Raw genomic sequence first — 15,359 nt, forward strand, 5'->3', positions numbered from 1 at the left:
CAATAGATTCGACTTTTAAATAGGATTTCTATGTAAATGTGGTCAATAGTCGACTCGACGTAATCACCGTGCGATTCAATTATTACATCATTATGATTCCCGTTATGACAATCGATTATCCGAGCCGTTCGATTTTATCGGAGAGGATGCGGTTGAATATTTAGAAATTGATTTCGAGCCGCCAGTTCGACGCAGTTTACGAGTCAAGTTAGGTAAATTGTCGATCGGGGAATATGTAATTAGCAGTTACATCGGCTCCACGGTATCGTTATCTAACTACTAATTGATCGCTAAAAGATACGTCTTTCCGAGCGAACGCTGCTTCCTGACCGTTCGTATCCATTCTCCATCATAAAAATATAAAACGTATCAAATCCGCATACTTTCGTCGGCTTACATTACACGATTGCAAAATTCCAACGAAACATAAAAATTCCGAACCATATTTCCCGTTTGGAACGTTGATCATTTGTTTCTGTGGAAACGCAATAGAGTTGTCTCCCTTCGATCTCGTATCGTTCACGATTTTCATTCCGATAAGCGAGTTCCCCGTGGACGCTTCGATTTATTCAAAACCTGGTTGTAAAATAAAGCCACGCGATAGTTCCCGGCTTTGACATGACTGGATTTCAGGCAAAATCAAATTCAGGATGGTGGGCCGACGTTTATTCAACAAATAACTAATCAGAGCGCCGTCTGGCCGCGGGCCGATTTGAAAAATCAATCGAATCTTCGATTTTCTATCTGCGAATTTTCACGGTAAACCTGGTTGTTATGCACGCCGTCATTCTCTGACCCGAATCAGCGGTAAACTCTCGTACCTGTGAATTCGGAGAGCGATCCATGCCATCTACAACGTATCTACACCCTCGCTCGCAAGAAAGCCAAATATTTAGAAACTCTTTTTTCTCTCTCCCGTCACGTCCTCTTTCCTCCCGTGTAAATATCGTTCACATCCTTACAAGTGCTTCCAATATCTATAGTGACATGGATGCAAAAACTGAAAAACCTGCATCGTAAAATAATTCTATTCGATGATAAAGAGATGTTAAATGAAAGTTTTCCCCCGTTTCTACAATTATAGATAAGACATAGAAAGTACATCGAAATTTTGTTTCGATATTTGACACTCATTTACGAGAAGGATATAAGGCGTTAATTGAAACTGCACGCTACAAATTTCGTCATTCTGCCTAAAAAAAATTAATTAGATTTTAAATAAAGTAATAAGCATATCACCCAATAAAATCTTTTTAACGTTTAGACATTTCTGTATGCTCTTATACATACTTCTATGCAATCTACGTGGCAAAATGCCTATCATATCAGTTACAAGTTAACGCAGAAACAATTGAAATCATCGTAAATCAGCGAGATTAACGTACAGATGTTTAACAGTAAACAACGTGGAATGTATGGAAAAAGAATGTAATCGATTTCGATTTGTTGTCGGTCGACTTGTTGTAAACTTTCCCCGAAAACACGGAATCCTTTTGACATGGCGCGATCATTAATTATCTCCGTGCGAGATTTAGCAGGCAAACAACGTCGAGGGACGCATTATGAAAGTTCGAATTCGACACAACGAGCATTTCGATGTCCTACATTATAATTGATTTATCAGGCTTGGCTCACAAGTGTCGGATACTGAGCTCGCGTGACTAATGAATACGCGTTCGACACGGTGCTTCAATAATCCATTTGACAACAGGAACGATGTCGTTTTTCACTCGCGTTCAAACTGCTCGTTTCCTCTGCTCTGCGCGTATACACACATAGCATGAGTACACGCGCGCGCGCGTGTGTGTAGCTGCGTTAGATGGCAAAGTAGGTCGGCAAACTTTAGGGGCGTATTTTATTCACCTCCAGGGTAGAAAAAGGCACCTGCGATCGCAGATACTAAAACATCTCCTTTTTCGAGTTACGGCCACCTTTTCGTAGTAACGAAATTTCGCTCGAACACCTAAACGCGTTCCAAATTACAAGCGTTGCTGCGTGTTATTTTCCTTTTTTTTTTTTTTTTTTTTTTTTTTTAAGGCTTCAGCAATAACGGCACTTGTTGCCGCAGAGAATGTTAGGCGAACTGCTTTATGTCCGTAGTATCTGCTATCAGCCTGCGTTTAAACGCTCCGGTGTTGGAACGGAATTTATCCGAATAATTATTTCGCTCGAATGTGAAGCCAGCATTTTGAAGTGACGAACTCTTTTTAATCTGATTTATAACTGTTCAATATTCGTGTTTCATTCGAATTTTGAAGCAGTTACTTGGAATACTAACGAACTTCCCGACTGTAACGGTCATTCAAAGGGTTAAATATGATGGCTCAAAATTCATAAATAAAATTCTCAACTAACATTTAAATAATAAATAAACTTCGACAAATTCAACAGCTTATATTTAATATTTAATTACAATTTGCCACAATGCCGATGATATAGAAAATATTTGGGAGAAGAATAAGGAACGTGAAATTATGTTACAGTAGTTTACCTTCGTTTCTGTCAAATGGTTTTTCCATGGTGACTGCGTGATAGAACAAGACGATAACGCTCTTTCTTTTCTATGCGTCGCTCATTTTTCACAACCGCGTAATATCTGCCATCAACTTTTCCAAACTCGCGCGTGGTCTGCGACGTCTGACCTCGGCCCTTCGTCGACATCGTCTTCTTACCATTTTTTATCAAACACATCCAGCAATTTATTTCGTTGATCGTTCTTTCGAGAGTTACCCATAAAAGTCGTTACAACCAGCTTGTGGAATCGTTTCGTTCCGAACAAGCACGACTGAAATGGATGATTGTTACGGAACATCGGTGAAAGTGAGAAAAAATACCAGCTGCTTGTCCTCGTTGGCTAGCAAACTTTCATAACTGCCTTTGAGCTATGATCAGAGTTGATCAAACCAAAAGGAAACACATGCGGTGAACCCGTATAGAGAACCGTGGTATTCAAGTAACGATCATGTATGATAAAAATTGTTATTTGCTAAATAAAGCTCTCAGAATCTATACTCATCCATCACACTTTTTGTTTCCTTTGTTCTGTTTCCAATTTCATTACATGTTAACTTATGTACGTCCAATTCGATTAGTGCCCAATTTTAACAAAAAAAAAAAAAAAAAAGAAAGAAGTTACTTATGTACTTTCATGAGTTCACTTATTACAAAAACGTAAAATAAATAAAATTTCAAAGTAAATCTAAAAAAATATGTTTAGAATATCACTACTCTTTTTTGCTCTTGAATTTATGGAATTGATTAATGTGGCTTTTGAATCATTCAAATGTCAAAAGTGCTTACGCGCGATAACACTGTGCGGCATTTTAATGAGGATTCAGGACAAAAATCAAAATTCGCTGACCACGTTCGCACGGTCGCACGTTTACAGCCCAAGTTCCATAGTGCGGCGCTTGAATGAGGATTCGGGACAAAAAGCAAAAAATGCACACGTGTAATGTGCAGTTTTGCTGAAATTTGACATCAGTAGATCCGACGTGGATAAAAGTCTGTTTACCAAATATTTATTAGTATTTTCTCTATTCTTTGGCCCGGTTGAAATATGTTTAATATTTATTTCTTTATCGAACCACACGCAGTGACATTTAAATAAATAGTATACCGATGCCGGAAACAATCTGTCCATTTTTCGCAAGTATCACGCGGAAATCATTTATCCCTTTCATTTCATCAGATATTGTGCTGACAATTTAGTAAAGAACAAAGCTTTTGCTAGCTTTCAAAATCTTCTTGGAATAAATGTGCTCAAAAATTCTCTTCATCAAATTACGATTACGAATGAATTTCATTAAAAAGATAAAGAACATTCAGTGTAGCAGCTTGTAGCAGGAAAAGGTATGTAGCAATATAATACAATAGCTTCTTAACACATAACAATTAGAACTAGGATGGTTCTTAGGATGGTTTGAACCGTTTTTTCACATTGCTGTTTAAAGAAAGGGAGAAATTTTTGGATTTGCAATTAAAATCATACATATCTATGCTCAAATTGATAAACAAGAATGTATAATGAATGAGAAAGCTAATTTTCAAGTGATTAAATTTTGATGTATAAACGGTCTCTACTAATCTTCTTTGGGGGAATTATTGTTTACCTTTATATTACCTACTATAGATTGATTATATCATGGAATAATCAAAATCGAACAATGATTATTTTACTTTTGGTCTATTGGAATAGCAAGGAGATTTATATCACTCAGATAAATCATTAATTTAAAGAAAAATTAGTAGGATGTCGCCAACATTCAAAGCGTTCATATGCCTTCATTTACTGTAGTAATATATTGCGTTTTTAGCTTTCTATCGTCTTTCCTTTTTATTATGAATGGAATTAATCTTAGCTTTATTAGTAATCTATGTGGCTAATGCTTCATTCTAAACACGTGTTCGAAGATAAAACCACAAATCATTGTGATTGACAAGGAACAAGTATCTCCTTCGTTTCCCGTGTCCTTGTTCTCTCTCATTTTTCCCTTTTCTATTTCCTTTTCGATGCGCAAAGCCACACTTTGCGCGTCCCTTTTCCTCCGATATCAGTGTCTAGATCGAACGGTAGATTCTATCGGTATTTCATGGCGAATTTCGACGCGAGAAGTCTAGTAACGAGCAATCCCGGTCGTTGAGTCGTCTCGTTCGACAGATCGTGACAAGAATCAAAGGGCGCTATTGACTGAGAGATGCAACAGGAAACGCGGGGACCGTTCACCGGGCGAAACGACGAGCTACTTCATAAATATTTCAGCCGGTGCCTCTTCTTCATATTATCAATTCCGTGTCATTTCCGCTGATTTAATGAAATACGTAGCGGAATATGAATATGACGTATTCACGAGTTTCAACAGGTTAAATACCGGTCAAAAAGTTTTTAATTCCACGAGTTTGACGAAATCCACGCGCTTCGCGTTCCAATTCGGGAATCCTATCGAGAAAAAAGAATTCTCACTTCAACGTTTTCGATTTTTAATTCTGTCGTTTTGGTTCTTTCCTTTTTTTCTCGCGCGAGCAATTTAGCTTGGGTGCAAAACACACGTGAATGAATACATTGTTAAGGGTATGTTGTAAAGGTAAGATCGCGGGTACAGTACAAAGCCTGTTGAGTGAGTTTTTAGAACGTTTGGAGGACAGAATGACAAGAAAGCGTGCCAAAGTGCATTCGACGGGCAAAGAACCTAATTATTCCATTTGGATTTATTCCGTCACGGATTTGAAACGCTTAGTTCCTGACTATACAACGAGATAAATGTAATTAACTATCGCAATACGACGTCAGAATCAAACATAATCGGAGTTGATCTACATTTCAGTAAATGTCGCACTTGAAATACGAAACAACATGGCAATAAAGATTGACGCGTGTAATGTAACGCCAGAAAGGGCCAACAAGAGCACGAGGACAAAAGATCGTGTTCCTTCGACGAAACGCGGTTACTCGTTGTCTCGTTGCGCTGTTCGCGTAGTGACGGTTTATTGAGAACGTCAGAAAAGTCGGCCGAACCGCAGCCACGTTTTCATTATCCGACACGCGACGTAGCCGCGGTTCTTCTTCCAGGAAATGAAAACCGCTGCTTAGCCTGCGTTCCCGTGAAACTCTGCTTAAAAGCAGACGCAACGATAGGCTAAAGAGCAGAGCGAGAATTATTTGAGCAGGATAAAAAGGAACGAGTCACCGAACTCGAATCAAGAGAAATGGAACACGGAATGGGATAAATTAACCGGCTCGAAAATCCTATCGACCGTCGTGTCGCGTTTCGTGTTTCCTTTACGGTATTCGATAAGCTTCGCAGTAGAAGGAGGAGGAGGAAAGGAAGAGAAGATGCTACAAATGCCTCTGTGTTTCGCATTCGATAAAACTGTTGTCGAAAATGAAGAAAAGGAAAGCGTAAGTACTTCGTTATTTGCATCTTGTTATTGTGCATTCCGGCAGATTTACTCGACAGCGGGACCATCTCGCGACTCCTTAGCTGGAAATTAGGCTCTTTGCCTATCCTACGCTGTTCCTTCAGACTATTTAAATATATATATCACAACAAAAGACGAGAGATAACTACGGAACTTTCACGTTTCTTTCGCAAGGAAAGTCTAAGATATCTTCTCATGCTTTTCTTTTGTCGCATAGCTTTTACACAAATGTTTGTCAATGCTTCGACATTTATTTCCTACAAATTGATCGTTAAAAACGGAGAACCGACGTATTCTTTTGTTTAGCGCAGAAAAAATATGGAACGAATGTAACGAATGTAGCGGTAGCGATAACGAATGACCGTTCCATTGGGAAAAGCCCATGAAGTACAACCAGTTCTAGTAGAGGTAACGAGAGACCGATGGGAAAAAAGGTGAGGATCGTTCCCACTTTCTCCCATTTACGGGTAACGCGAACGCGCCACTGTGCGATCACGGTTGTTCCTCATTCGACTGGTAATGGGCATAGAAAAACCATTTTTTGTTTGTATGAGTGCCAGCAATTTCAGTACTTTAGAAGATCGACAAAAGCAACGCGTAACAACCGCTTCCTTTGTGTTCGCGTCTTCGCGCGAAGGACGAACAGGAGGAAAAGAAAAGAAAAATTAAAAAGAATAAAAAAAGAAGGATCCTCCTCGGACAGTATTTTCTCGATGGTACGCGTACTACGTTACCTGCTTTGAAGTCCGTAGAGATTCATCAAACAGGAAACAGGCGAATCATCGCGCCGAACAAAGCAACCGACCGTCTGCCGCCGAACATTATTATCCCAAGATCGAGGACGGTCGACGAAAGTTGAACGTCATTCACTTTTCACTTGAGCTTCTCGCGAAAGAGCCAGGTAAAGAGCAAAGAAAAAAAGATGAGTGAAAAAAAACTAGTAAAATTCGGACAACAGGTATTATACTCGAAGAGAGGTCGATGCACCGGCGATCCCATTCAGCCGCGAATTAATCCAGGCTTTCGATTCACGGCTGATCGTTCACGGGCGAACGCGTCTTTTTCACACGAGAGGGCAATGTGAATACTCGATGAAATGAAAATTCGACAAAAATATGGTGCACCAGAGTTTCCAAGTGCACCTAATCCAGGTTACAGCGCGCGTTCCCTCGAAGCTTCAGTAGTAATGTAGAATCTGCAACATCCTTTGAAAATTCCCCGTTGCGATTACTAGACGATCCATAGAGAACGTTCCGTGAAAACGAGAACTTGTTCACGAGCTTGGGTTAAGTCAACTAGTTACACTGGTCACGTAAACAGATGCTGTTGAGGTTGGATGTAAATGCTTTCTATACGAACGAGATCGTGGTGTGTAATTAAAAGTCTTGTGGTGGTAAGAAATTAACATCGACGAAAATGCAGCATCGTGTAATCCGAGAAATTTCTCGAAAGTTAGACAAGAGCTTTTCGCGATCGGGAAGATTAATTACATCGTAATTTGTCTGGTTTGATACAATGGCGCAGCTCCGCATTTATTTCATTTTCTCCTTTTTGTTTCTTTAACAAAAGACGTTCTGGATGATTTGTAACCGGTATCGCGAATTTATCGTAAATTTATCGCGTCTGAACAAGGAAACGTTTCCGAGGTGCAAATTTTACTCGCGCAAAATGGCATTCGTGAGAAACAGAGAAGACAAGAATCGGAAATCCCGTGGTGTAACGTCGGTGGTGAAGCTGATAAGCGGTTGGCACACTTTAATAATAGAAAGTCGGGTAGAGTCGAAGCTGCTATAGAGGTTATAAAATTCTGCAGAAGTAAGGAAGACTTATGCAACGTTCAATTTGTATAATGTATTCAAAATACAGTCGTGCGAATGTATGCGGTTTCGGATTTGCAATTATAATTTTTCGGATTAAGCTATGCTACACTTTCGGTCACACGAGACGCCTAAGCTTTCCAAGCTTCGTCGAAGAAACGTGGAATGTGCACAGAGACCGGGTGCAAAATATAATCCGGCGTGAGAGAAAAGTGTACACGAAACTTTAATAAAAAGTACACATGGATCTCGTTCTCGTGCGAAAGATATTTACATCAGCTTATCCACGGAAAACACGTAGAGGCGAACCAAGACGTCACATTTGAACCAAAAAACCAAGGGAACAATTTCTTCCCTCAAGAAACATACGTGAAAATACGTGTCTCACTTTTCGATTTTTCCTTCACTCACAAAATACTATGTTGATGAATATTTTCATTTTTGTTACATTTCTCCGTTACGTTAGGTTGCGTTTCGTTGGTAATAACATTTGATTTCACACTGTAACCAACGCATTCATTTCTCAGAACACTAGATCAGGATCAGTCGACAGCCGCAGGCACTGGATCACAGATCACAATCCTGGAGATTTGAGAATTTGACGAGAACGCGGGTTGTGTGATCGAACTTGTGCAGACAAATCGGACGCACGTTCACGGTCCAGAGTAGCGAACGAAACAAATGGAAAGGAAAAAAAATCAAACGGTGGGGTAGAGGAGAAGAGTACAGTATGGACGTGGGTGCGATACGGTAACAAGTGGAAAAACTCAACGGCTAGATCCGACGGTCGTTGTGGCGCGCGGCGAGCCACTGACTGCCTCCACCAATTCCACGCCTTTCCCTGTCCTCCCACCCTCCAAGCGCCGCCACCTACGCCGATCACCCTTGCACACCCTCTTCGCGCTGTCCTCGACAACCCCAGGCGCAAACGCCACGACGATCCCTCCGTTCCTCCGTCCTTCTCAATCCCACCAACCTGTCTTCTCTTTCTTTCTCTTGTTTCTTTCTTATCCGTGCTTGCATTCTTTCTTTCTGTCTCATAATACTTCCCATATTATTTTATTCTTTGCATCATTGTTTACTAAATTTTTCGCTACTATTACGTATTTCTTGTCGGTCCTAGTTTGTCTCGTCTTTCTTCCTTTTCTCGATTTATTTCTCTTGTTTCTTTCGCCAAACACATATATTTTGTTTTCTTTCTTTCGGAATAGATAATTAAAGAGTTAACTCTTGTTTGCTCGATTCTTTCTTAATCTTTATATATCCTACTGCACTATTTTTCTTGCCGCTTTTCTGTTTCCTCCATCTTGGTATTCGAATACTACAAAAATTTGACTTCTTTTATTAACATTCACCATTATTAGATATTTTTTATTGTACCAAAATTTTCTATATTTTTTTTTATTCCAGCAACTATTCGACTCCTCTGTTAACGATCTCTTCTCCTAACCTCGTCGATTTTTTACACTTCTCATCATTGCTTTACACGATTCCAACGGTGTACTTCTCTGTTCAGATCTCTCTTTCAACCCATTCGATTTCTGTTTTCCAATCCCTCTCTGTTCTCGTTATTCGTTCCCTAGTTGTACCTACGACAGTGGAACTGACATTCTGATACAAACCTCTCGATCCAATCGAGCATGTAATTGATAGGTTTGCTCGGTCGACGTCACAGTACCTTCCAATTACTTAATTAAGAAACCAAGCATTAAATTTTGAATTGCAAATATTTCCGTTTTCCAGACAGAAAAAGGTAGAAACATAAAACAGAAGAGACAAGGAGAAAAGGAAATAGAACAACTGACGTGAAATGCTGGTAAATTAAAAAATAGCGTCGTCTGGTGAAACTCCTCTGACTCCGCAGTTTTTTCTGGCTGGTACCGTTTTTTCCACTTGTTCGTTACTTTCGACAAGCGGAGCCCTGGGATTACCAGCGATCCAAATCGTTTTTAAAATCAATTGGACTTGCGCTCGTACCTTTTCCTATCTGCTAACTGATTCTACTCGATTTCCATCTCCGCGAACATATTTTCCCTCTTTTTCTATAACAAATCAATTATACAAAAACATTATTGAGTTTTATGTCGCATTAAGTTGACCGAAAGCCCTATTCCCAGATTTTTCTGCATATTTAGCACTCTATCTAGGAGTTCGCATGAATTGTAAGTGGTTGAAAATCTATTTATATTCAATTTATAATTGCCAATTTTTTGTTTGTATTAATTCTTTTTATTAAATGAAACACGATAAATAATTGCAACCAGAATTTGCGCAAAATTTTCACAGGACCTGTCAATTGATGGAACAAGTATCAGCAATCGTTATGGTAATTTTCTATTTCTATCTGAGTCGGAACGACGAGCTTTCTAGGCCGTTCCGCAATGAACGCGACGAGTTTTCAATGTTCCTTGCTACGCTATTTTCATTTTTATTGACTCTCTCGTCGCATTACATTTAAATCGACGGCGTGTTCTGCGTCAGCTTTTTACAATCGTCCCGCGTTGGCTTCAATACTATCGATGAACGGTATATTGGAATACAACAAAACAACCTGATATTAAATGCCAACGAAAAGTTTCCTAATTTTGCCCTGTGTAATCGTTACACGGTAGAATGCCGGAAATGGCTGCAATCCCTTTGTGCCACGAGGAAGATAAAAATAAAAGAAAGTAATAAAGATACAGGAGCTAAAGTAAGGTTAAGGTAACCTTAAAGTTAATTTGCTGTTGCGTTCCAGATCGTCGTTACATTCCTTTTCTGCAAGTGCGAACAGGATAGAGCTTTGTATTAAAATAATGTAATCTGGTCTTGAAAATACGGAACGAGGTTGCAGTATAATAGAATACTAATGGCAATAATATAATAAGTATACTTAAATGCATAAGTATAAGTAATAACATAATGTGTAAATATATTTAAAGAAAATTTGTAACCATTTGTGCCATATCATAATATGAATTACAATTCTGTATCAAATACTGTACAAATGAAATATTATAATAATATTCACTTTCCTTAGTTTCTATTTAATTCGTTTTAAATAAAAAAGTTCAGTTGTATCGCTTTGCCACATTGAAACCCTTATATCTAATCGAATGAATCATGTGCTAATTCTAGGTGTTATTTCTGGAAGGTAGGGATCAAAGTTCCAGACTTTTCCTTAGAAATATAATTTCTGAAATTTATCGTTAGAAATGATATAAAAGAATTTCTACGTACAATGAAGCTAGCCAACACATGTTTGGACCAATCGAATCGATGTGAATTATCCACTATAAATACGGGGACGAGAATTATTCTCTAAAGCTTCTCTATACGTTTAAACATCGAACAAACTGTACCACATTTAAACAGCGTATTCGAAGCGCGTTAAGTCGCATTTAAGTCTGCCTCCCGAGCGGAAAACGCTAGCCACCGCACCGGATTTATATCATATTAGCCGTGTAGAATTATTTCATGTGTTGCCGAGCAATACGATAATCTTACAATGAATCGCAGTCCAATTGCCGCGCGGTCGTAATTTCAGCTTTTCCTTCGAGTAGCTTGCTCTTGTTCTGTCACGCGCAACCCCTCGCCCCCGTCCTTTTTCGCTATTTTGCCTTCGTGTCGCTTTAAACGTACCTTTCGGCTGACACAGAGGCTCTCTATTTTGTGTCTCTTCTTTTTCTTCCCTTCTCCTTCCAAACAATACTCTGAACGATTGTCCAGGCCAAAGAGCACAGCGTGCATTTTCGTGTGTACTCGTTGGTATTCTAGTAGGTTTGGAACAGCAACTCTGATAGCATATGTTCAATATTTGATTTCCTTTTGGTTTTTTACTCGTGGTGTACGTACGCGTGGAAATAATTAAATATACGTGTTATTTTATGTTTCACACGAAACAGAAGCTATTTTTAGGCAACATGCCTGTGTTATGAAGAAAAAGTTAATTGAAACATCAATCTGCGAGAAAAAATACACAGAAATGTACGGAGAGAAGAATCACTATCGTGTCTCGTAAAAAAGCAATTACCAATTCCGGAAAACTACATTTCGAAACTCGTTCTCGGAAAAAAATGCAATTCGAGTTTATTGAACTCCGCCAATAATCATCATCGCGAAATTTGGGTGACCTCGTTTTCATAATGTTTCCACTGCTATACGTTCGAATCGCTCTACGTTCATACTTATTCTTCTGTCGATGACTTACATATATGTATACAATGGAAGAAAATTATGTCATAATTATTCAAGATCAAATCTTCTCTTTTATGAAATCCACTGTATTCCAGTCATCGTGAGGGTAAAAATGCCAAAGTAAATAAAGTGGAAATTTGTAATAACTCACCTTAAACATTTCTATGCGAATTTGAATCTAGTACTGCATATAACTTCTTTCCATCCTGGAAATATATGCATACGTATGTACACGAGTACGTTCATATCTAGTATTCGTCGAGATTCGGCGCTGTAAATCAAGAGACAATCGAAAGGAAAATCAGATCAGACTTCCCGCGGGCTGCGGAAGGAGGGAAAAGCTGAAATGTCGACAGAAACGAAATGCCAACGACAGCGAACAAAACGCCCTCTGTTTTCGCCCGTCAATACATTTTCTACTCGTTCTCTAGTTTAGTTCGCACCGCGACTCTGCACAACTCTCGGTGTAAATTACGTTTCCGCGACCTATTGGTGTTTTCGCCACGAATGGAAGCGCGTCGACTAAAGGTTTCCAAACGTAGACGCGCGAAGGGTAATAAAATAAATTGCAGCACTTAGCGGGAGGCTCTGGGGGGCAGCTAATGCTCTTCCCCTGCCGTCCTAACATCCCCCTCTCTGTCGACCAAGTTACCACTCTACTCTTGCCAGCATCCCTGTCTAAACTACCTCGATTAGCGATGCTTAATACATCCTACTAGCAACTTTATGGGCTCGAAACAGCCGGCTACCTTAACTGCCCGATTACTACTTCATGGCCTGGCTTGACTCTCTTTAACTTTTAACCTGAGCCCGACCTCTTGCAACTTCGGATGCAGGCCAGATCCATGTGAGTTCCTTCGTGCTCACGAGACAAGGCTCAGATCGAATATTGGAAATTTTGAAGTTGGCGAGATCAAAGGAAGAACGTTACGGCCTTGTCGAAATAAGACTCCAATATTAAGTTTCGATATTTGAGTATCGAAAATTCGGTGAATCGAGTCAAGAAACTCGGCTCTGGGTTTGGCTTTGAATTTACTTGTGAACCTCGATACTCTCCTAGCGACTCGAGTTGGATAAATAACACGATGCATTCGAGTCTCGAATCTCGATAGAAAAATGTTTGGGTTTTGCTGATTTGGCGGAGACCACCAGATTATTCGTAGATGCGGCATGGGATAAAAATATCAATACTCATTTGCATTAATTTACAACGAAACGCAGTCAAGGTGGAGGTGCGGTCAACTTTTTTCATTATTGTTCAAGGTTTTTTTCGATTTTAAGAGGCGTTCCTCGTGGAGCGAGGAACTGAATAGTTGAATTGGTATCGATTCCCTTCTATCCGTTTTGACTAAGCTACCTTAATCAGCGATACTTAATATGTTCTCTAGGGAACTCAAGCTCCGACTAACTTTTTGATTATTTCTTCGGGTGGGATCCCCACCCTTAGCTTATTAGATCTTTCCAACTTCCAAGAAGTGTTTGTATGTAACCGATTTACATCATTGACTAACTTATTATGCAAATATCTTAATGAAACACGAATAACGTATTAATCGACGAAGAAAGAAGTTATAGAAGCAATGTTTAATTTATAGTGTGAAAACACTTTGACTTTTTTTATAATTTTTATATGTAATAGAGTTCGCTATGTATAAAGTTATAATTTAATTTTTTATAACATTATAACTCAATTTGTCTTGCCAATCTTTCTGAATGCGGACATTAAGTTATATTATAAAAATGTGAATAACGTTTAATATAAGTATCATTCCATTTTGTCACTATTTACTTACTAATACCTCTAAACTTGTGATCTCTACTTGTCAAAAAGACATTCGTATTTAATTAAATTAATGCGCATGTATTATATTTTGATGTATGTAGATATAAATGCGCTTACATATGCGTATACAAATGTATTTGTGTGACACAAGAGTGCACCCATTGTTCACATGTATAAATACCTCCTGTTCACGACGAACGTCGAATAGTTACTAGTATACACCAATTGACGTAAGGAGTTTCATTACGGTCATAGACATAAAGCTGCAATGATCGGTATGAGCAAAATATTCTAGTAAAAAGCCAAGAATGGTACGTGGAGCACAAATGACAGAAACGGAGAAAATATCAAGAATGGGATTCGTAGAGCTTTACGATTTTTATTGGAATCAGAATGCTGGTGAGTACCAAAAAGTCAACATTTCCAAGACAAATTCGTACAAGGAATACTCATAATCCTGCTTGCTAATTTTTAGATCCAAGGACAAATAGTTTACCATTTATCGGATCGCCTATTATTATACCTTCCATCATATTGTTGTACTTATACTTTGTTCTCAAATATGGTCCCGAATTCATGAAAGATAGAAAACCCTACGACTTGAAAACCTTCATAAAATATTACAATGTCTTTCAAATTATCGCTAACACGTATGTGGTGCAGCAATTCATCACTGTAGGCTGGTTCACTGAAATAACCATGTACTGTGAAATACCAGATTTTTCGTATAAACCTGGGCCTCTCAAGGTGCGTTAACCCTCACAATTATTACGAACCAATTAATATGTACAATTTTGTTTATCAATCTTAATCTTAATCTTAATTTATCAAAGAGCTTTATTCATTAATAATTTTGTTATTACAGTTAACTTATATAATGTGGTTGGTAACAATGTTGAAATTGATCCATTTCGTGGAAACGTTCGTCTTCGTTCTTAGAAAGAAGAAGGAACAAGTTTCATTTTTGCATCTATACCATCATGTAACTACGATCTTATTATGTTGGCTTACGACAAAATATGTTCCGGTGGCGATGTCTTCGTTCACTCCGCTCGTAAACTGCAGCGTACACGTGATCATGTATACCTATTACTTCCTTAGCACGTTTGGTCCAAAGTTTCGGAGAGTATTAGCTACGTATAAACCAATATTGACCATCGTGCAAATGGTAAGTGCAAATTAAATTTTAAGTTTAATCATAACTTATTTAGTCAATTTTAATATACTATTTTTCTCGTTACATCAGGCACAACTTATAATTTTACTAATTCAAAATGTGCAATCACTTCTTCCGTCTTGTCCTGTAACAAAACTACCAGGCACTATCTCGGCGACCAATTTAATCATAAATTTCATTCTTTTCTACAACTTCTATCAAAGAAAATACACGAAATCTGCTTCAAAGGAACGTTGAACCCTATTGAAATCATGAAAAATTGTGTATTTGATATTTTTTACCTGTTTTAATCACAAAACTACAAAATATACCCTAATCAATGAAAGAAGATGCTTTTAACGAAAACTACCGAAATAAATATTACTTCAATGAATAATTTAATCGTTTCGACTGAACTGACTGTAATTTAATTTACCAATTATGACGATATTTACATAAAAATGATATTTGTAGATACTTATCAATAAAACATAAGAGAAACTACATT

At 38.4% G+C, this 15,359-nt stretch overlaps 2 protein-coding genes across 18 annotated transcripts in view; one reads left to right on the plus strand and one right to left on the minus strand.

Moving 5' to 3' along the window:
• Nucleotides 1–15,359, minus strand: part of LOC100643982 (disks large 1 tumor suppressor protein) — a 542,862-nt gene that overhangs the window by 385,286 nt on the left and 142,217 nt on the right. For 4 of the 17 annotated variants that reach the window (XM_048410869.1, XM_048410867.1, XM_048410868.1 and 1 more), the window contains exons 1-2: nt 8,011–8,540; nt 6,654–7,268 (exon numbers count right to left, since the gene is read on the minus strand). The exons of 5 other annotated variants lie outside the window; for them this stretch is intronic. The gene's annotated coding sequence lies outside the window, so the exon portion shown is untranslated. Of the gene's footprint in view, nt 1–6,653; nt 7,269–8,010; nt 8,542–15,359 lie in introns of those variants that run through there. 8 more of the 17 variants (XM_048410880.1, XM_048410866.1, XM_048410863.1 and 5 more) reach the window with 5 other exon arrangements.
• Nucleotides 13,758–15,278, plus strand: LOC100644456 (elongation of very long chain fatty acids protein 1-like). Its single transcript, XM_003399578.3, has 4 exons — nt 13,758–14,094; nt 14,171–14,442; nt 14,561–14,863; nt 14,942–15,278. Exons 1-4 carry the CDS (start codon nt 14,004–14,006, stop codon nt 15,107–15,109), a joined length of 834 nt encoding a protein of 277 aa, XP_003399626.2. The 5' UTR covers nt 13,758–14,003; the 3' UTR covers nt 15,110–15,278.

The sequence above is a fragment of the Bombus terrestris genome, chromosome 12, assembly GCF_910591885.1.
Source record: "Bombus terrestris chromosome 12, iyBomTerr1.2, whole genome shotgun sequence".
Taxonomy (NCBI): domain Eukaryota; kingdom Metazoa; phylum Arthropoda; class Insecta; order Hymenoptera; family Apidae; genus Bombus; species Bombus terrestris.